This window comes from Bombyx mandarina, chromosome 07, assembly GCF_030267445.1.
Source record: "Bombyx mandarina strain Sakado chromosome 07, ASM3026744v2".
NCBI lineage: Eukaryota > Metazoa > Arthropoda > Insecta > Lepidoptera > Bombycidae > Bombyx > Bombyx mandarina.
The window spans coordinates 3,500,657-3,525,844 of record NC_143214.1 but is presented as its reverse complement, the minus strand read 5'-3'; the positions used below and the strand labels follow the sequence as shown (position 1 = coordinate 3,525,844).

The window sequence follows — 25,188 nt, the reverse complement described above, 5'->3', positions numbered from 1 at the left end:
TACCACCGCTAACTGACAATGAGACCAAATAGAAAAGCTTTCGTTCAGAATATAAAAAAGTGGAATCGGTCGACTTAAAATTGAAAACCATTACCCATAAACACTGGTAAATCTAGAGCCGCTTTCATTTCCTAAGGATTTTTTTCACAGCATCTCCTTAGAAGTACACTCTGTTATGAGATGCCACTCTTGAAACATACTTCACATTACACACTCATGGCTTCATCCGTCCAATAGCTAGTTACCCTATCTATTGTGCGATCCGATAAAACGTATTGTTCTTGCACTGGTAGGCACCGTCATCTTTCCTATTCCTGCCAAGAAACATCAGTGTAATAGATTATCAGAAAACAGTATTTAAATCAGACTCTGTTTCTCACACTACTGGAAAGTTTTGGCCAGATAATCGTTTGCATTTTGTCCACTATGACCTCCCTTAGAAAAATAACAACATAATACGAGACTTTTCACCACCTAGATATAGACCTTTATGCACCTATATGATGTGATAAAAACTGTTTTCGTTCAAGAATGTAATAGTCCAACTGAAAATAGAACTAAATGCGAATTCAATATCAAACGAATGAACACGAGTTGCCTATTAATTGTGACAACAGAAGAAACTCAACGAATCGTGGGCTGGTTAATGGAATTTACGCTCAACTGGGCACCGTTGTGTTGTCGCCCTGCACAAAACAATGTGTATTATAGTCATAATGGAATATGGTGGTTTTATAAATTCATTTTCATTGTTTGGCTCGGGATAATTTTGTTAATTGAACCAAAAAAGAAGTGAAGTTTTTTTTAATTTAATCATTTTGAAAAATGTCGCGTCCCGTATATTAACTAACACGAGCAGTGTGATGATGAGGGATACAAAGTTCCAAGTTGAAGTAATAGCTCAATTAGTGAGTGTGGGTAGGTTTCCATTATCTCGGTTATATCAGCCAAGAAGTAGTCTTGCGTTCCAACTTAAAGAGAGAGAGAGAGAGAGAGAGAGAGAGAGAGGGAGAGAGATATACAATTGAGACTTAGGCCTCGTGTCTGAAAGCGGATTTCAGGATTGTTTTTTGTGATGATTTTGGACTCCCGCACACGCACGCCCTTTAAGCATAAACAAAAAAAAGTTAGATAATTATTTCGTAACCATTCCCAACCATAAATTAGCCGTTTCGCTGCACTTTGAATTCAGTCAAAACGTAAATAAGCGTGAAATAAATTCCCCACTCCGAATAGATGACATCAGCTTTGAGCTCTCTCTAAGTTGATGTCATCTATCTATCTCTCAAAGTGACTCTTCACTTAAGACTCACTGGAAAATCGAATTGAATTTAAAACGAAGCTTTCTTTCGCTGTTCAGTGAAGAGGCAAAATTTCTGAGGTAAAATATTTTTCGGATAAAATAACTTTAAGTATTCGAAAGAAGATTGACATTACTGAACACTATTCAACCGCTTGATTAGCTATTTCGTTCTTTGTTAACGAGGATAATTAAATTGATTGAATGTTTATTTTCTGTACATAGTCATATACTTATTTTCATACTGGTTTTTTTTTATTGCTTAGATGGGTGGATGAGCTCACAGCCCACCTGGTGTTAAGTAGTTACTGAAGCCCATAGACATCTACAATGTAAATGCGCCACCCACCTTGAGATATAAGTTCTAAGGTCTCAGTATAGTTACAACGGCTGCTCCACCCTTCAAGCCGAAGCGCATTACTGCTTCACGGCAAAAATAGGTAATTACGCAAATTATAATTTTGATTTTTATTACACGATGTTATTCTTTCACCGTGGAGGTCGATCGTGAACATTCATTCATTAGGAAAATTGGTAGCTGCCTGCGGGATTCGAACACCGGTGCATCGCTAGATACGAATGCACCAGACGTCTTATCTTTTAGGCCACAACGACTTCAAAATCGAAATGGATTTACGAATATTTCTCAAAGAAAACCAAATTTTGAAGAGCCCAATGAGTTTTCGAGAAAATCGTTTTATTAGCTTAACTTGTATCGATTTATAAATTTTCATAAATCTCAAGACTACGGATTAATTCTCACACATTCAAGCACCGATGACAATACAATAACCATATTACTTTGGCCCGATTTCCTACTAAAGATCAGTAAGGCAAAAATTATGTGTGCAAGGTAAATAAGTAAATATAACTTACACGGTGTTATTCCTACATACATACAACCAAACCTGTAGATAGATGGGTATGAATAAATCAGTGAGCCCACACGGGTACTCGGGTCTGTCGGTCGGAATCTGTCATTAAGCACCTCTTTCTCTCTCTTTCTCGCTCTCTTTTACTTTCTCTCACTCTCTCTTTCTCTCTGTCTCTATCTCCCTCTTTAAGTTGGAACGCAAGACTGCTTCTTGGCTGATATAACCGAGATAATGGAAACCTACCCGCACTCACTAATTGAGCTATTACTTCAACTTGGAACTCCGTATCCCTCATCATCATCACACCGCTCGTGTTAGTATAAGGGACGCGACATTTTTCGAAATGATTAAATAAATAAAAACTTCACTTCTTTCCTTACAAGTTATTTATATTTCTTGATTGAAACTAAAACGGTACTTCAGTTTTCAATGAACTACTTAAACTAGACACTTCAACTGTGAATCTATTGAATTTATGATACACTCCAACTCAAGTTTGTAAATAAAGTGAAATCTATATTTATCACAGCAATTGATTACCTACCTTCAAGACATCATCATCATTATCCTGCTCTTATCCCAGTTACCTGGGGTCGGCGCAACATGTTTTCTCCTTCCATACTCTTCTATCATATACCATTTCTTCGCTCACTCCCCTCTTACCCATATCGTCTTTCACGCAATCCATCCATTTATTCTTAGGTCTTCCTCTTCCTCTATATCCTTCCTCATTCGTAGTTAACATTTTCTTACCAACCTCATTTTCATTTCGTCTCATCACATGTCCATACCATCCCAAACGCGCACTTCTCAGCTTCTCAGTCACAGGTGCCACTTTCAGACTTCCTCTAACATTTTCATTCCGTATTCTATCCATTCTCGTTACTCCACACATCCGTCGCAACATTCGCATCTCTGCTGCATGCAATCGCCTTTCATCTACCTTTCATATACCTACCTTCAAGACAATTATCAAGAAATATGTTACAAAAATCTTTTCGAATTCTCGTCTTATCTTTAAGAAATTTCGATATGAAATTACCCTTAGGTTAATAAACTCCCCGAGAGACATATCTTTTTCTTTCAGTATTTTCTGCGGTTACATAAATTTTAATTTACCCTCACAATTCTTCTCTCATTTCGAGAAAAAAATTAGACTCGTCCAGGTATTCTCTTCAAACAAAACACGGCTGCGCTTTGCTCTAGGGTTGGCTATCTTAATTAATATTAATAATATTTTTATAACGATCTCAATGAAATTCAGTATTAATACATCTTTTCACATATCCTATAAAGCCGGGCATGGTGGCACAACAATTATCCATATACATACTAGGATTATTGAAAGTTTTATTGTCCTTTTTTTCCATCGAAAAGAAGCAACGTATTGACATTTTTTTAAAGTGATAGTATTATGTCAGGAGAGAGATACAGGCTACACGCATCCCGAAAAACAATCTTGTTCCCACGGGAAATCACAATGACATTTTTCCTTGACGACGCGGGTGAAGCCGCCGGCAAAAGCTAGTGCTTTCGTGATTTGTTTTATTTACACACTCTACGTATTTTGGTAACGGAATTTTGTACGCACGTTCTTAAAATTACAGTAAAATTTGCGAGAAAACTTGAATATTTCTATTTTATAATATTTAAGTATTTTAGTAGAAGTTGCAGCCCTGGCAACATTCGAGGCTACGGCGTTGAAATATTAATTAAAACCGACGCGAAGACTCGTAAGACAATTCCTGTTGACTTTTGACCTTTTTAAAAGAAATCAATAGAGAAAAGTTTGGGAAACTTCGAAATTTTCAATGAGATAATATCGGTATCTCGTTGAAAGTGAGCGTGATTAATGAGCAATAATTAATTTATTGGCATTCTTTGTTGGGTTGCAGGCAATTTATTCTAGTAAAAATAAAAAATAACATATTCATAACGCAAACGATGTCCGGCTTTTATTTTGTTTGTTAACGCATCGACGGATTTTTTTTATTGCTTAGATGGGTGGAAGAGCTCACAGCCCACCTGGCGTTAAGTGGTTACTGGAGCCCATAGACATCTACGATGTAAATGCGTCACCCACCTTGAGATATATCACCTTAGTTCTAAGGTCTTAAGTACAGTTACAACGGCTGCCCCACCCTTTAAACCGAAACGCTGCTTCACGGCAGAAATAGGCAGGGCGGTGGTACCTACCCGTACGGACTCACAAGAGGTTCTACCACCAGTAACTTATTTGCGTCGGCCATTTAAACATTTTCCTTAGATATTCTGTAGCACACGGCTGTGACTGAACAGCCAAAATTTAAAATAATCTTGACCTAGCCCTTTTAGTGGTGAGCTTATTTTTGCTCATATTTTGCAGAAATTGCTAAAGATTTATATAAAAATAATAATAATACAAAGATTAATGCTATATTCACAGCAAAACAGCAAAATTTTAAGGGGTTATTTATAAAAGTCATTAACAACGTTATAAGCGCGCTAAGATTCTCCAGTACAGGTCGATACCTAATACTTATAATCAAATTGCGCATAGTCGTTAATAGAAAGTCGATCTATCGACGGTTGGCGCTCAAAGAGCTAAATATTATCCCATAGGTATTATAAGTTACCGGAACAGTCGAAGTCGCCCAAAGCACGTCATTACGGATCCTCGCGATCCATTAACGGTGCTTGTAGGCACCCCAGCACCTGACATCATCCTCGTCGAACCCTTCGCTTGCAACGAAGGGCTCGACGAGCGAATTAACCCATAGATACAGCCCACTGAGTTTCTCGCCAAAATTCTCGGTGGGTCGCGTTTCCGATCCGGTGGTAGATTCTGCGAAGCACTGCTCTTGCTAGGGTCAGTGTTAGCAACACTCCGGTTTGAGCCCCGTGAGCTCACCTACACACGTTAGGATGAAGCTGAAATTGCCTCTCAAGGCTATCAGCATAGGTACGAGAAAAAAAAGGGAAATGAAATCCTGCACAAAATAGAAAATTTATTCAATGTTTCATCAAAATAGATGCAGCCGTTTCAGAGTCTATAGAGAGCATACACAAATCGACTGTTGTGTACAAACAGATTAGAAACAAATGCAATTTGCATTGTTCAATTCGAGAGCACGAAATCAGAGGTATCAGAAGTTATGCCTCTGCATTCGAGATAAACTTCACACAGCAATATAGTACAGATAAACCTCCACGTTATAGTTTGCATATTCACTAGTGTTCAGGGCGGTTTGTGTTAAAATTAGATCGTGCTCGACGAACCATACAATTCACGCTCCAGTGGGCCCGCCTTTTATCCTAAAACACGGCCAATCTATCCGTTTATTCATTTATTTATTTACTTATTACACTTTATGTTTTTTTTTTATTGCTTAGAGGGGTGGACGAGTTCACAGCCCACCTGGTGTTCAGTGGTTACTGGAGCCCATAGACATTTACAACGTAAATGCGCCACCCATCTTGAGATATAAGTTCTAAGATCTCAGTATAGGTACAACAGCCTCCCTACCCTTCAAACCGAAACACATTACTGCTTCATGGCAGAAATAGGCAGGGCGGTGGTACCTACCCGCGCGGACTCACAAGAGGTCCTACCACCAGTAATTACGCAAATTATAACCGGTGCATCGCTCAACACGAATGCACCGGACGTCTTATCCTTTAGCCCACGACATTCGTGGACTTAATGCCTATCGAATTCTTTACCAGTCAACCAAAGGTAATGCGGATGATATAATGTTAGGTGCATTGTAATATAAGTTAAACTAAGGAAAACATAGAAAAACATACATTTTCCAATAAATTCAAGCAATGAAAAACACGCGTACACACAAAAGTGCATACATACTGTGCACATTAGTTTACATACAATTTTTGAAGCAATAATAAAAGGTATTTATTTCCTTAAATAACTCTAATAAAAAGAAGTCAAACACCATTTCAAGATGATTCCGCTGATTTCTCTATCAGCATTTGCCGAACCCTTAAAGTTGTGCATGCACTTGGATAATGATATAAAAGTTGACTTAGTTAGATATTAGTAGTAAATATGTACATTACGCTGCGCTGTTTGGTCTTTGAATCAGCTGTTTGACAATACAGATAGGTTCTTTGAGGCTGTACAAGTAAGTAACGTTGTTGCGATCTATACCTGAATTAAAACCTACCATTGACCACTGAAACTGTGAAGTCTTACAAAGTCTTCCATCTTCGTCTCCGTTTTTTTTTAAATTTTTTTTTATTGCCTTTGTAGGCAGACGAGCATACAGCCCACCTGATGGTAAAATAATCAGGAGGTCGGTACCTACGCGTGCGGGGTTGTATACGCCAATAAATTGTGGTTGATGATCGCAGTACGCTGGTACTTAAAAAATTGCCTATTCTCCGATGAATCCATTAGACGCCTTTTCGGCACCTGTGCGAAGGGATGGGGTGGCGATGCTAGCGACACATGCTTATACTTCTGAAATATTACAATATCGAAGTTATTTTCATGAGGCTCATATTCTTCTTCTTGCCCATATTCCTCTATGCGGGGTAGGCTCAGCCTTTCCTCTTTAACCATTCAGACCTGTTATACGTTATCTTTACACTCGCACCCTTCTCTTGCTAATTCTCTTTCCAACTTTTTTCTGCGCCAAGCTCTTTTTACGACGCCTCCCTAAAGAATCTTAACTGTTATGGTTTAATAATAATTTATCATTACGATTAGAGGGTTTGAATACCAAAATAGTGTCGCCGCGTAGGCTGATCGTCCAAAACACGACGTCAATTTTCCACTTCGTAAATATAAATGGGCTTCACAAATTATTAAAATTTATTCATCATATTATTATATTAATATTACAATATTAGTAAGGGTTTTGTATTTGAATTTTACATGATATTAGGGTATTGTGGAAATTATTTTATATGTAAGTGATGGTAGGGCATCTTGTGACGCCACAGGGCTAGGTAGCACTGCCCTGCTTATTGCTGCTCTGAAGAAATAATGCGTTTCGGTTTGAAGAGTGGGGCAGCCGTTGTACTGTGAAAATTTACGCTTAAAATGTCGCACGGTAGTTGGAGGTAATTACGTTGTTGATGTCTATAGGCTCCGGAGAACACTTATCACTATGTGGGCCGTGAGCTCGTCCTTCCATTTAAATAAAAATAGATAACTGGAAACAAATCCTGCACGGTCATCCGGCCCGAAATTCCGGTAAAAAATTACGATTCCCTATTTTATGAGTACCAGAAGACTGATATACATACTTATATACGTTTAAATATATATGTAGGCGCAGTGTCACTATTTAACTAAAAACAGTTAAAATATGTAACTGTTTCCTTAATGTTACGTATGTCAGCATATGTTTGAGACGTTATCCAAGAGGATTCATGACTTATTACACTTGGCTAACCTGTTCATCACTTGAAGATTTGCCCGATGTGAGAATCGAACCCACAACCCTCAGCCCAACAATAAGGGGTGCTCTAACTACTGCACCATCGAGCCACCCATATAAGCACTAAATATATATATTTACACGAGATTATACTAATTTACTGGTTTATAAACGTTTATTTCTTATAATATTATGTTTTCGAACATAATTAATATTTAATTTAATTTAATTTATAGTTTAATTATCAGATTTTACAGTCGCACGCGTATATAACAAATTGACTCGTCAAAATCGTGTTACTTTTTTATTGTAGTTCAATATTAGTATTAGTCTTCGTGTTCACTGACGAGAGCTTTATACGGAAGAAGACTACGAGGTAGAGGCCCGATACGTTGGAATGACCAGATTCGCACTACCCACGACACCACAGTTCACGATGCTCTACACTCGGCGGCAGATAGAAGCAAATGGGGTGGAATGGTCCGTAATAAACTCTTGTTGCGAGGAGGTGGTCACGACGCTACGTATTGAGGAAACCGAAGCAAGAAGACGAAGAATGTAAGATTGTTGTGAAAACTCGAAAAAGGAAAACTTTAATAAAATAACCGAAAAATGAACACATCAGCAGCGAAACATATCAGCCTAATATACACAGGCGTGATGCTTTCTTGATGAAGATGTTAGAATTCAAATATGATTGAATTAATTACGTGCTCAGTTTTCTTTAAAGTGGTTAAACCGTTATTTTTTCGGTCAGCTTTCCAGCCCTTTTTGTATGAATAAGGGATGAACTAGTGGCCCGGAGGCAATTCCAGTTTCACCAGGACATGTGGGCGAGCAAAGGCTCAGTCAGGAGGGGTGGGATTTGCTAACAGCTACCCAAGCGCGTCCAAAGGAGACCTAACAACGCATGAGTTGCTAACTTTCCAATCCCTTTGGCTGTTTTTTTTTTTGGCTTGAAAATTGTAACACTTTTAAAATAAATTATCAAACTAATGACATCCCTACTAAAACATAACACCGAAACTGGCAAGTTTCCCCAAACGCGATACCCGGATATGTCAAACTGTTGACAGAATCTCGCATACCTCCAGTACCCGTGTCGCATGTACCTGACGCGTTCGCAAACAGAAAATTGTACATGGAAAATTCTATTATGATTGATGAAACAATAATAAATTGCCCGTACTTCTTTATGTTTTGTGACATTTTTATTATACTTTATTTGGCGAAACATTTTTAGGACTGACAGGTTATTTGAGTGGGGAAATAAATAGCCAGTGACGTATGTTCTTTTGGGTATGACTGGCGTTTTAACGTAAAAATACAATTTGCGAATTCGTTTGTTTTTTTTTTTTTAATTCCGTTTTTGACACGCGTACTTAATCGTACTTGTTTATTCATAATCGTAATTATAATTTTAAAAAACCCTTGTGATCCTTTTTTTATTGCTTAGATGGGTGGACGAGCTCACAGCCCACCTCGCGTTAAGTGGGTACTAGAGCCCGTAGACATCTACAATGTTAATGCGCCACCCACCTTGAGATATAAGTTCTAAGGTCTCAAGTATACCTATAGTTACAACGGCTGCCCCACCCTTCAAACCGAAACGCATTACTGCTTCACGGCAGAACTAGGCAGGGCGGTGGTACCTACCCGTGCGGACTCACAAGAAGAGGTTCTACCACCAGTAATTACGCAAATTATAATTTGGCGGGTTTGATTTTTATTACACGATGTTATTCCTTCACGGTGGACGTCAATCGTGAACATTTGTTGAGTACGAATTTCATTAGAAAAATTGGTACCCGCCTGTGATTTGAATACCGGTGCACCACTCAACACGAATGCACCGGACGTCTTATCCTTTAGGCCACGACGACTTCAAAATTTTATTTGTCTCCTATGTAATGTTTTTTTAATGCCGTTTCATTATTATCTTATCATATTCGCATTTATTGGTTGGTTAACTAGTATTTTTAAAAATCAATAACTAAAACAACAAATCAATTATATATTAACATTGAACAGTAAGGAAAATTTTCTGCATGCTTCAATAAACGTTCACGCGTCAAAGCGACCTACTTGTTTGATAGTCGACACTCGACTGCAGCGGAACTTCCGGCAGACGGCCGGCACACTCCACTTTACCGGATGTAGTGTGGAGATAGCCTAGACGTCTCTATTGTGTGATAATATCTTTAGTTTGAATATAGATTATCGGGAGTGTTTTTCTTGAACCAGCTAAACATAAATACAACATAAATCTGACTTCAAGCTACAGAAGAATTCTAATTTTAAAAATTCAAATAACGTAGCCATATTTTAAAAATGAACTTAAAAATCATTTATAACAGCAATGCTGCCAGCATTTAGAAATTATAAACATTTATTGGTCTAGATGGGCTGGTGAGCTTTGTGATGTATAATTGTGGGCTTCCGGGTTGGGCTTTAGCAAAGCTGTACTGAGTGACCTAGTTAAGTTGTTGTCATGCATTCACTCGTAGAATTGCATCAGGTCCCTTTGTACGGACTCTCTTGGAATTCAATTATTCTCTGTATTCCCGAGAATTACGAGCGGTTTCAGACGAGTTTAAAGGCTTTATACTCATCTGAAGCCGCATTATACAGTATCGGTGCTAGTTGAAACTAATATTGGATCTGAAGCCTCTACACAATTTTATTAGTTAACTAGCCGTACTCGCTCGCTTTGCTGCACATTTAAAATTAACATTATTATTTATTATCATTATTATTAGGGAGCTCAACATTCATATTATAAATATCAGCCTATCCATTAAGTACATGTATTTTACATTCTACATGGATACCAAGTTTCAAGTCAATCGGATGCATGGTTCAGTTGTTATAACGGAACATCCGTAAAAACAACTGTAGAGTTCTAAATTAGTATAGATAAGGATTGATGAGTTCACACAAATCATGATCAGATATTATAATTTTTTTGTTCTTAAGATCGGAACGTGTGATTAGTTCACTGTAGAAATATATAGTGATATTTTGGCAAATTGCAATACTGAGAAATAACTAAAACTATCTTTAAGACAAAAATCTATAACTAGCAAAACTCGGAGTGAGCATTAGGAACAAAGGGAGTAAGATGGAAAAATAAGGTTGGGGCACTAATCCAAGGAGGAAGGCCCCGCATACTCTACTGTCTAAAGAATAACTGGCTACACCATTATCACGTAAGATCGCCTTTAATTTAGGCGAAAATAATTGCTTATTTGAAGCAATAGTGCTTTCTCGTATATATTATCATTCCAACTTATCATTCCAATCATCAATTTCAATAATCAAATCATAATAAATCAAGCTATTTCAATAAGGTCCAAAGACAACGCAATCAACATACATACAAGGTACATAACTCTTAATGTGTGTATGAAAAAGAGCCGAAATAACCATCGTCCTTACAAAATAATATACAATTAGCCACATATGACGTCATGTGTTGAGATTGAAGTTTACCCTAAAAGTGCTACAACACTGCTCTCGGATTTTAAGCACCAGATTCAGGTTTTTCTGTCTTCGATATTCTGAAATGTTTCGGAACGAATTTCACACTGGAGATGCATGTCACAAATCCATTATTGTTCGATAGACAGTCCAATATACTGCAAGGAAATTGAACTGAAAATATCATCGGCAAACGAGACGACGCGCACTACTACATGAGAAGCACTCCCGCTCAATGCCCCGAACAAAAATGACGCTAAACAATTTTTATATATCATTTTAGCAAGATCATATTCTGTTGGGTTCCAAGGGGAAGTTTGTAGAGTTGAGTATGTTGTTTGAACACCTTCATTATGTTAATTAAGTACAAATGGTAGCGCGTTAACGAGTACGTGTTGCAAAGTGCACTGCTATACAAGAATGTATAATAAAACAATTTGACACCACTATGACGACGCACTGCGCGTCATCGTGTTGAGTTAGGTATATACAAACCGTACATGTTTCATTAATACTCGATCTACATTGAAAACCGCTCAGCCCTCCCTTCCGGTATGGGAGGATTTGCTTAGCCGTTTATTTTTTATTGCCTTTGTAGGCAGACGAGCATACGGCCCACCTAATGGTGAATGGTTGCCGTCGCCGACGGACGTCAGCAATTCGTCTCGTTTGAAGAAGGACATGTCTTCCGTTACCTTTAACCGTACCTGCTGATTTTGCAACATTACTGTAATTTACTAATGAAACCAAGACACGGTCCATTATGATCATCTTTGAAACAACACTAGCTCCTGGGTTCTGTACCGCCGTCTCAATAGCTCAGACTGGGCTCCGGACCGGTCCGGGGTAGGGCACCGGCTGTGAGCGGCAGGAGTTTTTAGTGAGGTTCAACTCCCACATTACTCGTAGTAGGACCACTTGTGAGTCCACGCGGGTAGGTACCACCACCCTACCTATTCCTGCCGTGAAGCAGTAATGCGTTTCGGTTTGAAGGGTGGGGCAGCCGCTGTAACTATACTTGAGACCTTAGAACTGATATCTCAAGGTGGGTGGCGCATTTACGTTGTAGATGTCTATGGGCTCCAGTAACCACTTAACACCTGGTGGGCTGTGAGCTCGTCCACCCATTTAAGCAACCCCATCCGCCGTGCAGGTGGGGATCCGACGATTTTCTCCTGTGGAAAGATAAAAGCTCCCGGGCTATCTACGTACTACAATAGAAACTTTCCCTGGAGTTTATTAAAGCTGCCAGACCTCAAGATACTATTAGTTCGTTCTGTGTGAAACGAAACGTCGTATTAAATGTAGTATTCAAATGTCGAATAACACCTCAGTCTGTGTATTTGTAATATCGAAAATAATAAAAAATGCGAGGGTAAACCGTAAAAGTGCTTAGTTTTAATTATATCTGCGACTTGTGAATACTGAATAAAATATATTACTATTTTCCTGGAACAATGGTACCAAATTTCATCACAATTGAATGAATGATTTAAGAACGCATAGAAGACAAACATAGCTACAAACACTCATTTTTATTTATATACTAGCGACCCGCCCTCGCTTCGCTTCGGAAACATTAAAACACACTTGAAACCAAAAAAATATTTTATTTTTTATTTTTAAAACGTAGCCTATGTTCATCAGGGACGATGTCGGCTTCTAATGGAAAAATAATTTTTCAAATCGGTCCAGTAGTTTCGGAGCCTATTCGAAACAAACAAACAAACAAATCTTTCCTCTTTATAATATTAGTATAGATATCCACACAAATTTTACAGAAAACTACCTGGGCGTTTCGGTTTGAAGCGATCGAATTTATGAGTCAAAGTCAGTAGGCCACATCACTAGAAGAGAGTCCATCTCTCACAACAAAAAAAAAACGCCTTATGGGTCCAAATTATAATAATAATGTCCAAATAATGTGCTTGTCTTTAATCCAAACGGTCAGCCAACAGAAATTTTCTATTAATAACGTTGCAATATTTCTTGATACAAAAAATTTATAAACTCGCTTGTAGCTATAATTCTGGAAACATATGGGGATGGTGCACAATCACTATACAAACTTTGTATTCAATCGTACAAGCGACGCGTAAATAACAAAGCCCAATGAAAAATCATAATAAGAGGAGCGGGATTTGCATACGTGCTCCAACAGCCACTCGTCAGTCGCTACAAAAAAAAGATAACAAAATGAAAAATCCCTCGTACGTTTTGACGATGCGTCAAAACGAGTTGAAACGCTGACGTACGCCACAAATGACGTGGGTCGAAATTCTGTTATGAACATCCCGCAAATGTTTCGGAAATTAAATTATCGAATTACCGTACTGATTAAAAGTTCTAATGTCAGAATTTAGGAGTGGCGTTGAAATGACGTACATAACGTAACGAAAAAACGTCAGTGTGTCAAATTCGAGCTATTTAACGTTCTCGATAGCGTAAAAGTTAACTCAATGGATGCAGTTGAAACAGTGCCCCTAGCGACAAACGTTCCAACTCCATACAAATTTGAATTAACTTGATCTTATGAGAAACTTTAATATTTACTTTTACGCTATCGAGAACGTTAAAAAACTCGCACTAAGCACGCTGATTATTAATCAAACTGCACAAAAATCAGACGAGCAGACGAGTTTCTGAGCCACACGGTGTTAGGGGTGTACGTTACGTATTGGAATACATTGTGTCGTGATTTCCGCCACCTATCTTATTAAGATATGATGTCGAAGTGTCAATTGCAAAGTAGGGTTTTTATTAGATCGAAACGCATAAGTAGTTCGCAAGAGAAATAGAGTAATTGGTGCTGACCTGTACAGGTAGATTTAGCCAACGCACGCAGCTCCTTATAACTGGCCCTATTACCAGTAATTAGTTAATAGATTCAATTTTATCACACATTAAAATTCTAACGTCGTCAGCGCATGTCACCTTAGAAAAAATTATGTGCCGGATTCGCACCCTGGTATAGTCACATCACTCAATTCAGATATACCAGCCGCCCTGCCTATCGATCCACCATAATTTTAGGATCTCCAAACTTGTTTATAAGACCTGAATTAAAAATATTCTTATTCGATGTAAAATTGCGTTATATCCACTACGTATCGTAAATATCTTCTAAAATCGTATCGATAATAAGTAATCCGGGTAATTACCAAAAATATAATCGTAACCAATTTGAAGGGATATTCTAATCCCTTTCTGCATTGTGTAACAACGAATCAAAAACGAAAACAAAATTAATTAATAAAGCCTTATTTTGACATTGTTCCAGATCTCCAATTCCCCATAGACGTGTCAGGAGTACAGAACGACCATCCGTTCTTGGACGCGGATTCCCTCCAGTCGCTGTTCAGGAGACTCACCGCTCTCAACCGATGCGCCAATATGAAACTAGAGCACCACCATCATCAGAAGAGATCGGTAGGTCAAGTCTAATAAAGACAATCGTTGTTTCGGGGTCAACAGATTTAGGTTTCTCTTCTTCAGCCTGTATCCACCCAATCCTGAGTGTAGGTGCCTTCATATGCACACCATTCTTTTCGGTATCTGGGCTTCAATGACAAATGCTTGATCTATGTTTAGTGACGTCAAAAGTAGATCCATATATTAACTGCTTTGTACTCTTAAGCTTTTATTTATTTATTGCATGGTGTTAAGTGGTTACCGGAGCCCATAGATTTCTACAACTTACATGCCGCCATACACCTTGAGATATGAGTTCTGAGATTTCAGTATAGTTACAACGGCTGCCCCACCCTTCAAGGCGAAACGCATTACTACTTCACGGCTGAAATAGGCAAGGCGGTGGTACCTACCCGTGCGGATTCACTAAAAGTCTTACCACCAGTAAAAATCTTTGACGTAATTGAAACCAAATCCGTTCAGACATTGTTCTAACCATCGAATGTACTGAAGCTAAAATTTTCCCACTTAATTCAATTTAATCCGAAATAGATAATTTTCCAACTTATGACTCTCGTGAAAATTTAAACGAAAAACTTGAGTTTGGAAGCTTAGAAAACGTAACGTAGCCAAATGTGAGTTCGTCCAGCTTTTGCGTAACCAAACTCAGATACAACTTAATACTAAGGGCCACACATACAGCTATTTAAGATTAGTATTATATTTTATATGGCATAAAATCCCGCGAAATTAATAATCCAAATCTTAAATCGATTTTCCAGACAATTTCCGTTCAGTTTCTCTATACATAAAACACCACAAACTTTCTAGAAAGCTCGGTGCTCACAGACTTTATGATTACTCAAGTTGTTAGTTTAGTGCTTTGTTACGATGTACGCCTTTGTCAATTGAATTTGATATGGGCTGATTGTTGAATATTGACAGTCCTTGCATACATTGTCTTATCCGATGGGTGTCAATCAGAGCTCCTTATTGAGTCCCTTATTACTATTTCTCATAAACATCAACGATTTAAGCAAAAGCTTCTTAACACCCGCCACGAAATCGTATAATTATTTGAAGACACATCCTTTGTGTTTCATCGTTATCACCATTAACAGCCTAATTTAGTCTTAGTTTTAGATTCTGCCTATTTTAGTTGGAGATAGGCCTTTCTGGGCTTCTTGTCTCCATCCATATTTTTTTTTGCTTAGATGGGCTTAGACGGAATTTGCTTAGACGCGCTCACAGCCCACCTGGTGTTAAGTGGTTACTGGAACCCATAAATATCTACAACGTAAATGCGCCACCCACCTTGAGATTTTATTTCAAAGGTCTCAAGTACAGTTACAACGACTACCCCACCCTTCAAACTTAAACGCATTACTGCTTCACGGGAGAAATAGACAGGGTGGTGGTACCTACCCGCGCGGACTCACCAGAGGTCTTACCACCAGTAAATCCACTATTTTGCGTATAACGGGTAAGGCCATAAATACGCCAGTCAGTTCAGGTGTTCTCTAATGATCCAACCACCAACGAACAACGTTTCATATTCATTCACAAAGATACACTATTCATAAGAACTACGAGAAGTGCGAAGGAATCAAACATTTAAGTAAATAAGTACCAGACACGAATTTTCACGAATTACGTTCGAAATGTGACCCAAAATATATTACGGGTCGTAATGCCCGGCATTTGTTGTCCCAGACCCTGAAATGCAATATTGTCTAATTAAATAGAATATAAAAATAAATTACCAATTTGCGTAACTACCGCCGGTAGGTGGTTATTGAGTGCTGGTGTCACCATTGAACCCGTTGTTGTCACCACGCAGTCATACGGTCAAGCATAAAATAGAGGGTAGTCGTAATTCCATCATTGATTTCGACGCCATGGTTCAAGGCCATCTCAGCAGTATTCAAGTTCGAACACCCGCTCAATGCCAGAGCTTTATGCTCATTTATCAATCTGACTATGAAATTAATTAAATCTCATATTTTCCTAACCTATTCTAGAAACCTCGAGGGGTTATTCTAGATTCACTGAACTAGTAGGTGAGTACCTATCTAGAACCACAAAAGACACGGAATTCGAAGGCAATGTGGAGTGAACACGTTTTTGTTGACTGAAAAAATTGTCAGGACAAGATTTTATGAAGGCTTTTCGAGAAAAATCGGCTGTCAATTTTACATGTTTTACTGATTTGTCACAGTTTTGCTAGTTATCACCTAGTACATTATATTTAAAACAACACAACAGCTATTAAAATATTAACTAGACGATGACCTTTTTTTTTGATAACGCCATCTTGTTGTATCTTTAAAGCGGTTAGTTGCAGTTAGCGAATAATAAAAATAGTATTATTATTCGCCAATAGATGTCGGGAAGAGTTGATTATTGAAAACACGAACAAAACAACATTTTCTGAAAATAAATCGTAGCTAGATCGATTTATCGCCCCCCAAATCCCCTCTATACCAAATTTTATGAAAATCGTTGGAGTCGTTTCCGAGATTCAGATTATATACATATATATTAATATACAAGAATTGCTCGTTTAAAGGTATAAGATTAGATACAAAGGCATTGTCACATTTCGTTACCGATAGTTGAGAATTGCATGCAATAGCCGAGTAATTTCAAGCGTGATTGCTCACCAAAAGTATGTGGTAATCGTTCTGTGCCATCACTATGCAGTAGAATAAATAAGGTGAGAAGAGACAGCTTTTGTTCGCTTTGTCTAATATGGAAGCAAAAGACAACACAGCCAATATCCCATTTTTTTGTAATAAAATCCAAGACCGATGTTAAATGAAACTTACTAATGAGCCGGGATGCTATAAAATAAAATAAGATCCAAAAAAAATCGACATAAATCTGAGGAAGCACTAAATTAACTAAACAAAATAATTTACATACCTTTTAGAGCTCGTCTTAATGCCAAAACTGTTAAAAACACTAAACAAAAATCAATGTAATTGGTTTTTTTGGTACAATTTTTTCTTATTGGGAAAGGCAAGGGGAATAAAATCAATGTAATGTACGAACTTAAAATGTCAATAGGTTTGACAGTTATAATCTATGGCATAGACGCGTGGAAAAGTTGGGGTGATATTTCAGTATAGATGATGATTGGGTTAACTTCAGTTTTCAATTCACAGCATTGTAAAACTCGCATATTTTAAAATTCGAGTAACTAAGAGTCGATGCATCATAACAACATTTTGCTATTTATCTCACATGTTAAGTACATCAAGAACCTACTTTTTGATAAATATTTAAATGCCATCCTTATAAAATACTTGTGTATTCTGATGTTATTTTTAGAGAGCTGTGCTTCCGAATAATTTTGCTGATAATAAAAAAAAACGATTTTGTTTGGTTTTCCCCCTATTCTATGTCAAGCTCGGTGTACACGAAGCGTACGTGTATTAACCTATTTGGTTGATCCGCAAACTCATGTCCAACGTGGGGTGAGCGACAAACTCGCGCTGACGGACCCAGCGTGCGATAAACACGGCGATCAATCATAAGCTAGAAAGCAGAAATAATTCGATTATGCTTTTGTCTACGTTATAATTTGTGAGATATTTTCATGATTCTGTTTATAGACTAATAAATATAGGATAATTTAATGGACGGCAGGTAATTACATAAAATATTACACGTCTTTGCGGCTTTGTTTGAAAAATTAGGTGTTGATTTTTATTTACAATATTTCCAGGTGTTTAAGTTACGTGTAGATAAAAATAAATTCAATCAATATAAAAACTAAAGCCATAGAAACTAGCGTAGCGCGTAGCTGTTGCACTAAACGACATTTTTAAGGTATGGTTGCATATGAGTCGACTATTATCAAAGCCGGCAATGTGACTTTTGGACAACTATTGGTAAATCAGAAAAACGAATTATTGACTTTGTATTCCATTGGCAGTCACAAAACTCTTCTGAAGTCTCTTCTGATGTCGATCTTAGATAAATAACAGGTTAAGTTAATACTTTATTTAATGCAGGTTTTGAACCGTATTCTTTGAAGGAGACGATTGATATTCAAATCAATCTGTATTGCCATATCAATAACATTTTTTTGTCCAAATGCACAGATTGCCACCTTTGATAATAGACGACTCATATATAAAAGTTCCGACTCGAGCTCGATGGAAGATCTTCCCTACGTCGATACTCACTTATCCACCACAATTTCCCGTCCTCTACTCGATTCATTCTGGATAGTTCCGTGTCCATCCTTCCTCACGTAAATCATACAACCCATATATCAACTCGTTGAATTTCTTGCCGGATCTTCTCAACGGGTCGCGATTCCGATCCGATAGTGGCGGTAGGACGTCTTGTGAGTCCGCACGGGTAGGCACTACCTTGCCTATTTCTGCCGTGAAACAGTAATGCGTTTCGGTTTGAAGGGTGGGGCAGCTGTTATACTATAAAAACTGAGACCGTAGAACTCATATCTCAAGGTAGGTGGCGGCATTTACGTTGTAGATGTCCATGGGCTCCGGTAACCATTTAAATCCAGGTGGGCCGTTAGCTCATTCACCCATTTAAACGAAAAAAAAGTAGATGCATTGGCGAATCAGCTGCTCCATAGCTGTTAGATCTCCATCGAAGGCGCTCAGGTAGCTATTAATATATCCCACCCCTCCTGGCAGAACCCGTGCCCGTCGCCCAACTATTCTATTGAAGCTTTAAAGACCTCCAGGCTAAGAGTAATTCCTCCCTTCAAAAAATACCACACACAAATACCACAGTATTTTTGGTATTTTGGTGGTATTTTGTTCACTTTCATCCTCGGCAGGTTCTACTTCGTTTCCTAAATATGTATCCTTGTTGCTGTATATGCTGTTCCTTCATTATTACTTTACAGTACTTCATTGTCGCTTTTTTATTCGACTTGATTAATTCTTCAATGCATTTATTAGATTTAATTATATACTAAATCGGTTTGTTTTAGTTAATACTAAACATAGAGAACTTTCGTTAATGACTCAATCTTGTTACCAACACAGGAATTTCGAATAATCTTTTTTTTATTTTTTTTTATTGCCTTTGTAGGCAGACGAGCATACAGCCCTCCTGGTGGTAAGTGGTCACCGTTACTCATGGCCTTAGTAAGTAATACCAGAGGCAGAGCCAAACCGCTGCCTACCATTAAGTACTCTCCGCAAGCATCGTTAGAAGAAGGACATGTCGTAGCGCTCGGAAAACAATCAATAATTCATCAAGCATTTGTGATAATCGCACCGTAACTCGATACGTAGCCTATCTGTTCTCATAGACAGCACATTGTAGTCGTAGTAATACGATCGTACAATGGTATTGCTTAACACGAGATTGATCTTCGTGAGCTGTCTATTGGTACTTAGATGTCAGATTCCAAAGAGTGGACGATCGTTTATTGTTATTGATTGTTCCTATATTTGCAAATACAAATGCCTTTTATTTCTAATATATTTTACGATGCTACTTACATTTGAGTGTAGATTAATTTTGCGTAAGAACGCCAAGAAAAGGAAAAAGTAATTGAAAAAAAGTTAATAAGAGAAAAGTTGTATAAGTCTTAAAATACTTATTGTCACATGGGAAAACAGATATGAAACTTTTTCTTGTACTTTGATATCGCAGAATTGCAGACAATAAACAAAACAACATCAGCATAACATTAAAACTAAAACGGACCAAATGTTAATAAAAATTAATTCCAAATGCTAATAAATTAAACTTGAAAAAAAAATCACACACACACACGCAACCACAAAAAAAACGTGGTCAATAAATCAAACATTAAAAAAGAACACACGTATTATATTTATTATTTATAGTAAATTCTAAAACTTATTTTCACATTAAGCACGCTCGTAATCCTACTCTCAACTTTGAAGTTTATAATTGACAAGTCAACAGAGTAAAGGAGCTTAACCAATCTATTCAATTAAGAAAGCCCTTCCTGATTGTATGTTTACGGCTCGGAGTCAACTTCACTAAATTATTTTAATTAGATTTTAAGACCGAGATCTAATGTATAAAAGACATAGTCTAAATAATTTACAGTATTCTTGTTTTGTTGTGTCCATGGATTGAAATTATAAAATTATTTCATAATATTTTTCTTTTGCTGGTGGTAGGACCTCTTGTGAGTCCGCACGGGTAGATACGACCCTGCCTATTTCTGCAGTAAGCAGTAATGCGTTTCGGTTTGAAGGGTAGGGCAGCCGTTGTAACTATACTGAGACCATCGAACTTATATCTCAAGATGGGTGGCGCATTTACGTTGTAGATTTCTATGGGCTCCAGGACCACTTAACAACCAGGTTGGCTGTGAGCTCGTCCACCCATCTAAGCAATAAAAAAGAATGGTACACCAAAAAAGAAAAGGCAAAAGACGATATTTTCCGGCCAATAATTAAGCGAAACAATCATTTTGATGAAAAAAATGAAAGATAATATTGCCTACTATAATTTTCAACAAAAGTCATGCTCGAATGTCAATGTATAAATTTGATTTGACCTAACTAGAATAACCATGTCGAGCATGCATGTATATATACTGTGCAAACTATACTATCCGAGTATTCCACTCGTCATCTCGATAAATTGGTAACGCACCGTACAAGAAGTTAATCCGATTCCATTAATCAGTTCACATGGTTGATTCGAGTTGAACACACGCCGACAACGCTAACGAGGTTTTGACAGCTCATAATTATCGATAACAATAACGTATCGATATGAAAAATAATTATAACCGGTAGTCGTGCAAAGAGATTTATTGGGAACGTTCTAATATTTTTTTTTAATTCTTTTATTATCGGAATATTCAGAACGATAGTCTTCGGGTAATTGTCCGTGGTCGTAAAGAAGTTGGGCTTATTGTGAGCTCATATGGAACTGTCCCGAATGGTAAACCGTCGACGTCGCCCAAAGCACGTCATTACGGATCCTCCTGATCCATTAACGGTGCTCTTAGGCACCACAAGCACCGGTCACCGTCCTCGTCGAACCCGTCGCTTGCGACGATGGGCTCGACGAGCGAATTAACCCATAGACACAGCCCACTGAGTTTCTCGCCGGATCTTCTCAGTGGGTCGCGTTTCCGTTCCGGTGGTAGATTCTGCGAAGCACTGCTCTTGCTAGGGTGAGTGTTGGCAACACTCCGGTTTGAGCCCCTTTAGCTCACCTACACACGCTACGGTGAAGCTGAAATAGCCTCTCAAGGTTATCAGGCATAGGTAGGAAAAAAAAGGAACTGTCGGCCTGCCCAATTGTATCGCAAAACAAACAGGCATTCCGGCCTTGATTGTAAAATCGGCTTTCCAAAAGCTGATTTTACAATAGTGTTAAGAATTCAATGTCGTTTCTAAAATTCGCTTTCGCGGAATATATCTGCGCAGATAAGAAAAAATAATACGAACTAAAAGTTCACCTCCTCCGTTTAGGGAAGAATACATCTCAAATATAAATAGGCTGTGGGCTCACATGGTTCTTGATTTCCCAAAAGAATAACGTGATGAAAACGTGAGCGTTATTTCTAATAACAGATTCTTTGTTACGATATTTTATTCAATGTTTAAAATGTAAAAAAAATATGTGGTAGGGATTTCTGTTTGTGAGATCGAAGCTTGGAATTCATTGATGTGTTTTATAAAATATATTTTTTGTGGAAATTACTTCTCAACTAAGTGAAGCTCTATCGATTGTTTTCAAAAATTTCTATTTTTTCGTCGTTGATACGTTGCTTTGTTCAAGTCACATTTATTTGAAAAGCATATGTATTGAATACGATATACATAATCTGAAAATTACAGTTTAAAATCTAATTTCGTAAATTTCATATCAAAACCCTTTTGATGAAAGATAACGAACTATCAATTAAGAACATTTCACGGTTCCCTTCACAGGTTCAATGTAATTCAATTAAATTCAATTCGAAGTAATTCTGACGTGGTGTCGGGATTACGTGCAAGATTCAGGCTACATTATTAATGGCTTGTGTTTAGTGTAGCGTCTTCAACTGTAAATTGTGTCATTTGTCTTAAAGAGTGATAAATAACAGTTCTGACGACATTTATCGTATTATGTAAAGTAGTTTTTAATTGATTAATTTTGGCAACTCTATAGATAGGTGAAGAAGCTTAAAACTCATCCCGTCTTCGCAAATAAGGATGCGCCCAGTGCTTCATTCTTTGTTCTTAATTATGTAATATGTGTAAATGTAGTAAATAGCAGAAACTTCTTCCTCGGCCATTTTTTAAATCGGTCCGACCACAAATAGCAATAGCTCTACAATCGTACGAAGCGGTAGCTAATGCGTCTAAAGGGATCGTGTTTATGTATAGAGTTCATGAGTCCTAAATATCATATACATACCCAGTACAACAGGCCAAAACACCATACTTTACTGTAGTCGTATTTTACCACGAAAACTGTAAAATACTTGAAAAGTTGGAAAATATTTAATGACAAAATTAAACGCGAGATAAAATGGTAAAATTAGTTTTATTTATGTCTTGAAAGTCGTCGTGGCCTAAAGGATAAGACGTTCGGTGCATTCGTTGTTGCGATGCATCGGTGTTCGAATCCCGCAGGTGGGTACCTACCAATTTTTCTATTGAAATACGTACTTAACAAATGTTCACGATTGACTTCCACGATGAAGGAATAACATCGTGCAATAAAAATCAAACCCGCAAAATTATAATTTACGTAATCACTGGTGGTAGGACCTCTTGCGAGTCCGCACGGGTAGGTACCACCGCCCTGCCTATTTCTGCCGTGAAGCAGTAATGCGTTTCGGTTTGAAGGGTGGGGTAGCCGTAACTATACTGAGACCTTAGAACTTATATCTCAAGGTGGGTGGCGCATTTACGTTGTAGATGTCTATGGGCTCCAGTAACCACTTAATACCAGGTGGGCTGTGAGCTCGTCCACCCATCTAAGCAATAAAAAATAAAAATACGACTCACATAAGCCGAATTAAATAGCTTGGAATAGTTAGGATGGGCTTGGCTTACCTCCAGTACTTTAAGAATTATTTTCATTCCAGTCGTTTGTCTTTTTTTTTTCAGAACGACTCTGACGATGAGCAATGCGCGCTGAGTGATAAATGGCAGTACGAGAGAAAGTCTAGAAGGTGGTCAAGAGTCGTCGAAATCACACCACAAGCTCAAAGAAGATTACAGGTGAACGAATCTCTATTTAATATTAGCTTTTCTTCTATTTAATACGATACACAAAAACGCCTCTTGATCAAAGTATTATCGATTATCTCTCTGCAGACAATTATTCCTTTGATTGTAAAAACTATTTTGAAGTCGTCGTGGCCTAAAGGATAAGATGTCCGGTCCATTTGTGTTAAGCAATACACCGGTGTTCGAATCTCAGGCGGGTACCAATTTTTCTAATGAAATACGTACTCAGCAAAAATGTTCACTATGAATTCGACGGTGAAGGAATAATATCGTGTAATAAAAATTAAACCCGCAAAGTTATAATTTGCGTAATTACTGGTGGTAGGACCTCTTGTGAGCCCGCGCGGGTAGGTACCACAACCCTGCCTATTTCTGCTGTGAAGCAGTAATGCGTTTCGGTTTGAAGGGTGGGGCAGCTTTTGTAACTATATTTGAGACCTTAGAACTTATATTTCAAGGTGGGTGGCGTATTTACATTGTAGATGTCTATGGGCTCCAGTATCCACTTAACACCAGGTGGGCTATGAGCTCGTCCACCCATCTAAGCAATAAAAAATAATACACAACTGTATATTTTAAATTGAAGATATAAATGTGCAAATTTTTTTTTGTAAAATGCGTGAATCCCTGCCTTTATTTATTCGACCTAAAGATAAATAAATCGATGCTACTTACTTACTGAAAGCGAGAAGAGGCGTGGACTAATGCCCGTATCTTTAGACGTTTCGTAAAATAGTCCTCCACTCTTAACTCATCCGATGCTGCTCGAGAATTCCCTCCAAACTTACTCGAGTTTGGTATTTTTAGTCGACCATTACAATATTCCTCAACTGTCCTCGAGTGAGGTAATAATGATGAAAATTTGATCAAGCTAGCATCAAACCCATAGAGTTCTGTAGTCTATGGTCATTGTTTAATGTCAAAGTCAAGCTGCCGCTGTCTGTTTGACACTAGATGAACTTGTTTGATGTTTTAGTTGCTGAGTTATTCGTAAATATGTGTGCGTGCGGTAAATCTGAAAGTGTATTATTTATTTTCTAACCTATTATATTATTTTAGATTTCGGATCCGGCTTTGTATTTTTATTCGCCGCTTTTATGTGATTTTGGTTGCATCGTGTTGTTGAAGTGCTTCTCCACAACCACCAGTTTATTATTATATAAATAAAACTTATAATCGCATTGACTTTATTTATCAGGTAGTAAGCCAAATATGACTCTTATGTAGGTAAATAAAATAAAGAGTTTCAAATGTCTAACCTCGAACTATTTACTTTATTAATAAATATTATCAAACTTAAATTATCAAAATATGCGCGAATCATGCACAGATCCAGGCTATTGCACAACAATATCATATATTTCCATTTGCGGTCCACATACTATTTGGACATCGATAGAAAACCAGCCTTGAGGAACGTTCAAGGTACGTCGCGACGTACCTTAACTTGACAGTTCGTTCACTTCACTCCGGTTAGGAAATTTTTCCAAGGACATTTGAGTGGCGTTTATTTTTACGACTAATCATAC

At 37.8% G+C, this 25,188-nt stretch overlaps 1 protein-coding gene across 5 annotated transcripts in view; it reads left to right on the top strand.

Moving 5' to 3' along the window:
- Nucleotides 1-25,188, top strand: part of cv-c (RhoGTPase activating protein) — a 334,600-nt gene that overhangs the window by 279,810 nt on the left and 29,602 nt on the right. For all 5 annotated transcript variants that reach the window (XM_028172057.2, XM_089728608.1, XM_089728609.1 and 2 more), the window contains 2 exons: nt 14,320-14,468; nt 23,537-23,650. In XM_028172057.2, the coding sequence (XP_028027858.2) occupies nt 14,320-14,468; nt 23,537-23,650 (263 nt within the window). The remainder of the gene's footprint in view (nt 1-14,319; nt 14,469-23,536; nt 23,651-25,188) is intronic.